Below are 6,258 nucleotides of genomic sequence, written 5' to 3'. Positions count from 1 at the left end.
AGGCCGGGCTCGGTGGCTCAGCCTGTAATCCCAGCACTTTGGGAGGCCGAGGCGAGAAGACTGCCTGAGCGCAGGCGTTCAAAGACCAGCCGGGCAGCTTGGTGAGACCTCGTCTCTACAATAAATAAAAAAATAAGCCAGGCATGGTAGCGCACGCCTGTAGTTCCAGCTATTTGGAAGACTGAGATGGAAGGATCACCTAAGCTCAGCAGGTCAAGGCTGTGGTGGTTGTGAACATGCCACTGTACTCTAGCCTGGGCAACAGAGTGAGACTCCAACTCAAAAAAAAAAAAAAGAGAAGGAAAAGAAAATGGCAGACTCCATGGTACATTTATAAATTGGCATTTAGTTTACTCAGAGTCCTGCAAGAACTCATGTTATAGGGTCCAAACCAGAAAAGCAAAGGCCCAGAACCTGGCACCATCTCATGACGACAGACTTGGGTTGGCCCCCTTTTAACTGCTCCAGTGTTATTTACCTCATGATCACATCCCAGAAAGCTCAGGAAGAAAACATACACAATAATGTTTATTCTCTTGCAGGACACAGTGACCCAGTATGAAGGGAGCAATCCCGTGGCTGCCAGAGTCCCTCTCAGCCTGGGCACTGCTCACACAAAGTTCTGAGCAATGGCCAGCACCTTGGAGTACTCGCCTTCCTTCTGGCGCAGGCTGGTGGGGATGGGCGTCTTGATTCGGGTCCCCACAGGGTTCCCGTTGTCCTCAATGAGGACCACATTGTTGGAGTCGAACCTGGGGGTCATGCGGGGGCCAGGCATGCGATGGCCCACGATGAGAGCCTTTTTCTTCTGTCCCTTGATGGCCAGCAGTATGCGGTCGCCCACCTTGCCCACTCCGTTCTTCTTGTAGACGTGGATGCACCGAGGAGGGCGGTGGTACGGGGTGTTTCCCAGGGCACTGTTGTCCACCACTCGCACCCGCGTCATCTTCTGAATCGCACTCAGGTTCCCAGTGGAGCTGGTGGGAGAAAAATAAGTCTGAGATCTCTCTCCTGGTCAGGGTGCACAGGCTCCTGAGAAGCAAGGTCAGGGGAAAGTCTGTGCCAGCAACACATGCACACTGAGCAGAGCACTGCCAGGAACCTCCACAGAAGTTCAGGATTCTGTGAAGACCTGCCTGTACCCAAGACTGTTTCCTTACAGGGGAGGGCTTCTGCTCTCGGGTGACGGTCTCAGTTTGGATGGTTTTAAAGACAACCCAACCTCTCTGTTACAATGAACTTCACAGCAGCCTTAAGTTTCCAAAAGACTCTGGGGAATTCCGAAAGGGCCTACTTTGGGCAATTCTGGCCATTCCCACTTCTGCCAGTTGGTAAGTTCTATCTCCAGCCCTGCCTCTCTCCTATATTGTAGTCTTACGTATTTCTCCTCTCTGGAACTCCCTACAACATGCCTTACAGACACTGCAAACTCAGTAGGTCTCAAACCAACCTCACTGCCTCCCCACAAGGCTTCTCCTGCTGCTGCACCTCCTATCTCAATAACAGCTTCTCCACAAACCCCAGAACCCGAGCCCTAAGCTCTCTTCACCAACATCCACCACCATCGAGCACTGTTGCAACCTCCTCCTGGGCACCTGTGTCCTGTCTCTCCCTCGCACGAACCTCTCCTTCACTTAGCTCACTGTCCTACACAGAGGCTGTGGCCTGATGGGTTCCCACTGCACCTCACTCTGTGAAAAAGAATGCTCTTTAGAATAAATAACTAATGTCACTCCCCAGCTTAGATTGTCCATGGTTCCCTCTGTTTACACTGTAACAACCTCACCCCAATTTACCTGTCTCCTGAGGCCACACACTCACCACCCACACTACGTACTGGTGGCCAGGAACCACCGGAGTCCTCCACACATGCCCCGTCTTGCAATCCTCCCTGGAGGCCTGGATGGGATCTGCCCCACTCCCTTCTGGGAAAGCCGCCTCCACTCCCCTCCCATCTTCCTCCTCCTGCTCCTCCTCCCTCAGCAGCTCCTGTCTCAGGCCTTCTGAAGCACTGCACGGCCCTCTAGAATCACACCTGTCACCTCTTAGAGCTATCTGTCCTCAAGCTTGCTCCTGTGGCCAGCAGTGAGAGCTCTCTTAGGGCAGGAAGCCATTCTCATCCCTCTCTGTGTGACCAACCCAGACACAGAGCTCAGCAAACGCCTGTGGATGAAGGCACGGTGGAGCCAGCAGCACGTCTGCCGTGGGCGTGCCCAGTGTTCTCCTCCTGGCTGAGCATCTGAACGGAGGGGAGAGCACTACATTGCTATCATGCTCCAGTTTGGGGTAATAAGCACATATTATTTTAATAATTAAAAAGATTCAATTTTTTAACAAAAGAGCCAGGCGCAGTGGTTCATGCCTGTAATCCCAGCACTTTGGGAGGCGGAAGCAATAGGACTGCCTGAGTTCAGGGGTTCAAGACCCGCCTGGGCAACTTGGCAAGACCTCGTCTCTCCAATAAATCAAAAAATTAGCTGGGCATGGTGGTGCACACCTGTGGTTCCAGGTACTTGGAAGGCTGAGGTGGAAGGATCACCTGAAGGAGCACAGTAGGTCAAGGCTGCAGTGGGCATGAGCATGCCACTGTACTCTAGCCTACAACAGAGTGAGACTCCTACTCCAAAAAAAAAAAAGCATAAATAAATAAAGGATTTTAATGCTCTAGGAGAATGACAGGGTTGAGAGATGTCAGGTTCACTACGAGAGTCTTGCAATGACTGAAAGGTGGCAGCAGCCACCCTATGCCATTCCCTGTCCCGTCTCCAACAGCAACATGGCCTCCTCACCATCCTGCGCCCCAGGACCTGATACGTGAGCTCCTTCAACCCCATGCCCACTCCCTGAATCTGTGCTCCTGTTCCAGCCACCATAATGCCCAGCCCTGCTGGGGGGCTTAAGACAGTTTCTAAAATTCATGGGGAAGTTACCTGAACCAGCGATGGCTAAGCGCTCTGCTCACATGTGTGCAGGGGCCCCAGAGCCCAGGAAAGCAAGCCATGGGTCTCAAGAACAAATCCTGCAGAGAAAATGGGAGGGGGAGATTAATTTCCAAGTCAGAGCCCTCAGAGCCAGTTTTCTATGGGGACTTGTGTGGGAGATGGCACTTCTAGCACAAGATCATTAGTCACTAAATATAAATCTCAGTGGTTAAAAGATACGCAGATGATCAGATGGAACTCTAGCTCCATTCTGCTGACTCACGTTCTCACTCTGGGGTCGAAGCCCTGGAACAGCCAGCAGCTCTTGCTCTAAGTACCACAACAGCGCAGAGAGCACCTTCATCATCAGATCACCTCCACAGGCAGGAGGAAACACAGATCTCCTGGAATAAGCCCAGCCAGTGACCATTTCCCAGTCTTCCATGGAGGAAACACTACACACTACTGCCCTTGCTGACACTCATGTGCCTTCTAAAACCAGCACGTTCACTCCCCAACAGCTGCCCAAGAAGTCTGTCACTACATTACCTTCCCCCAGAGGTAAGCACCGGAACACCTGCCCAGCTCAAGGCAGCACAGCAGAACCAACAGCTGCCTTTGCTGAGTCCCTGACCAGAGTCTGTATTTGGGTCAATCTCCCAAACGCTGTGACACAGAAGGACCGCCCAGGCCACACTGCAGCTGGAGTGGGCTTCAGAAAAGCAAGCTGGAGATGGAAAAGCAAACGCCAACCCAATGTGCCCAGCTCTGGCCTGCAGAACCTGAATCTTGTTGCCCACAGCCCTGACAAACACAGAAGTCACCAGTGTCTCAAAACACCCGTGCATCGCTCAGGGGCACGGCTGAGAAAAGCCTGTACCAGCTGCTAACGCCAGCTGCAAAGCTCACCAGTTTTCCACCCCAACTGCGGTTGCAGGGGGCCTCGTTCGAGAGGTCTGCCGAGAAAAGCCTCTTCTCTGTAGTATTTACACATGGCTTTACTTTGCACAAGTTCAGAGCACCTCAGATAAGATTTTATTTAATAAGGGGGAGGGGAATCCACTATTTACTTCCCCAGGAATACCTAGAGACTCCATAAATGCTTATTAACTACAATTTAGCCTCAAATCCCAAACTCACTCTCAAGTGTTTTCCTTAAGGCAACCCATGAAGCATTAGCCAAAATGTAATTATGATCAGAAAATTCAATGCAAAAGAAAGTGGCTTATGTATAAAACCGCTAACACGTGACACTCACAGAAGAATTGCAGACCATCAGATGAGACCAATTTTACTTTCCCAGCAAGGTGGCCCTGGACAAGTAGCTAAACTGCTGAGCCTCAGTTTCCCAACTATAACACAGGGATGACAGCAGTGTCTGCTCACCAGATGGCCATGAGGGTGCAATGAGTCAGTCATGCAGCGCTCTTCACACAGTGCCTGGCACCCGCTACCTATCAGCTGTCATCATCCTCACCATCGTCACGTTACATCTCATTTCACCATCAGGAAACTGAGATACAGACAGATGGGTGCCTTTACAGCCTCACAAATAGTCAAGGGCAGGACACCTGGGTGTCTCCCCGTACCCCACAGCCTCACTTTGCCACGCAAAGTTCACTTCGCTCCAGAGAGCTCTGGGTGTCAAGCAGCTCTAAGGATCACCTGGTCTCCTTCTGTGCCCTTTCTGGACGAACATTTACTAAGTGGTTACAATGTGTCAGGTACTAGGTAAGCGCTTACATGACCATCTCATTTAAGCTTCACAAAAGCTCTAGGAGATGGGTACTACTATCAGCCTCATTGTGATACACAAAGAAATGAGGCTGAGAGAGGTTAAATAACTTGCTCAAGGTTACACAGCTAGGAATAACAAGACCAAAATTTGAGCCCCTGTAGTCAGCTTCCTAAACTTTGCTCTTACCCAACAGAGAGTAAATGTAGCAACTTTAATTTAAATATTAATATTTTTCCAACTGTTAAATTATTCCTGTTCCATCAAGAATAGTGATGTCACATGCGTATTTTACTTACAGTCAACTCAGTGCTTGCCAAATCAACTGAAGTGTAGACAAACGCCACGTGAAAATTACTCACTTTAATCTAAGTTTTCAAGACAATTTGTAATGCAAGAGGCAAGAAGAGCTCTTCACTCACAGCAATAACCAAAAATTGGTAAAAAAACAAAAACAAAAAACAACCCCATAGCTCCAAAAAGCAGTCCTTCTGGTTCAGGCTGCAGCTGCGTCAAATCCTAGCCAAGCCTTCCCATCTGATACTGGCAGGCCCTTGGTCTCACTCCCGGGGGAAGAGGCTCCTTGACAACTCTGTAGAACCCAGAGATTAGCCCAGCATCACTACATTCCCTCTCTTGGGAGTGGCACCGCCCCCGGCCTCCACACCACACTGCTTCCTCAGGAACACACACATTAGTCCAGGAATCACAGATGCATTTGGGGCTTCCCAGAAACTTCCTGACTTGGGTCTCGTCCCAAGTCACCTCCCTAAATGCTGGAGGACGCAAACCCCAAGCCAGGCCTCCTCTCCATGCCTTGCTAACAAGCCACCCTATCCCTGCCCCAAAGAATCCGACCCAGCGCCATGGACATCTCCCCCAGGACACCTCTGAAATCTGCAGCATCAGTCGCCGCCCCTCCTGTGCACTGGGATATCTGTGTGTCCCATGTTGGCAGGACTCACATGAGCCAACACTCACTACCCAGACACTGGATACCCTTGGATACTTTGAGATAAGACTGATGTTATTAACAATCTATTTCTTCCTACTCACCGTCCAAAACTCAGAAACCACAGAGATCCCAGTGACATGGCGCCTGAACTTGCTACAGGAATCCAGCAACCAGACTTGGATGGTCGAGATTACCTGTTCTGCCCTCAGACACAGGAGTGCTCCACCCATGTCTCCCGGGAGCACTTCCACTTTCATAAGAAAAGGCCCCATTCAATGACTTTTCATGAGCTTAGTGGATCTGATGCTGACCTCCCGATCCACAGGATTCAGACATCAAATGGACAGCAGTGAGAATTCTGACGAACTTGGAAGTACAAAGTAATCACTTACGTATACAGAGGGTGCCAAAAAAAGTACACACATTTTATTTTTTTATTTTTTGAATTGGAGTCTCACTCTGTCACCCACGCTGCAGTGCAGTGGTACACCTACAGCCACCACAGCCACAACCTGCTGGGTTCAGGTGATCCTTCTACCTCAGCCTTCCAAGTAGCTGGACCTACAGGCATGTGCCACCACACCCAGCTAATTTTTCTTGATTTATTGTAGAGATGAGGTCTCGCCAAGTTGCCCAGGCTGGTCTCA

General features: G+C 50.3%; 1 protein-coding gene across 1 annotated transcript; it reads right to left on the bottom strand.

The window, feature by feature from the left end:
* Window positions 1–500: 500 nt before the first annotated feature.
* MRPL14 (mitochondrial ribosomal protein L14) lies at window positions 501–3,225 on the bottom strand. The gene is made up of 2 exons (XM_008050028.2): window positions 2,931–3,225; window positions 501–977 (listed from the first exon to the last, which is right to left on the bottom strand). Exons 1-2 carry the CDS (start codon window positions 2,999–3,001, stop codon window positions 611–613), a joined length of 438 nt encoding a protein of 145 aa, XP_008048219.1. The 5' UTR covers window positions 3,002–3,225; the 3' UTR covers window positions 501–610.
* Between the last annotated feature and the right edge of the window lie 3,033 nt (window positions 3,226–6,258).

Source organism: Carlito syrichta, unplaced genomic scaffold (genome assembly GCF_000164805.1).
Source record: "Carlito syrichta isolate Samal-C Ts95f unplaced genomic scaffold, Tarsius_syrichta-2.0.1 Scaffold142933, whole genome shotgun sequence".
NCBI lineage: Eukaryota > Metazoa > Chordata > Mammalia > Primates > Tarsiidae > Carlito > Carlito syrichta.
The sequence above is the reverse complement of the archived record's forward strand: the minus strand, read 5'-3'. Positions and strand labels throughout refer to the sequence as shown.

Excerpts from the sequence above, each read along its gene's own strand:
- MRPL14 (XM_008050028.2), bottom strand. The coding sequence starts at position 3,001 with ATGGCTTGCTTTCCTGGGCTCTGGGGCCCCTGCACACATGTGAGCAGA. Across the intron at positions 978-2,930 it reads CTTAGCCATCGCTGGTTCAG|CTCCACTGGGAACCTGAGTG; the intron begins GTAACTTCCCCA and ends TTCTCCCACCAG.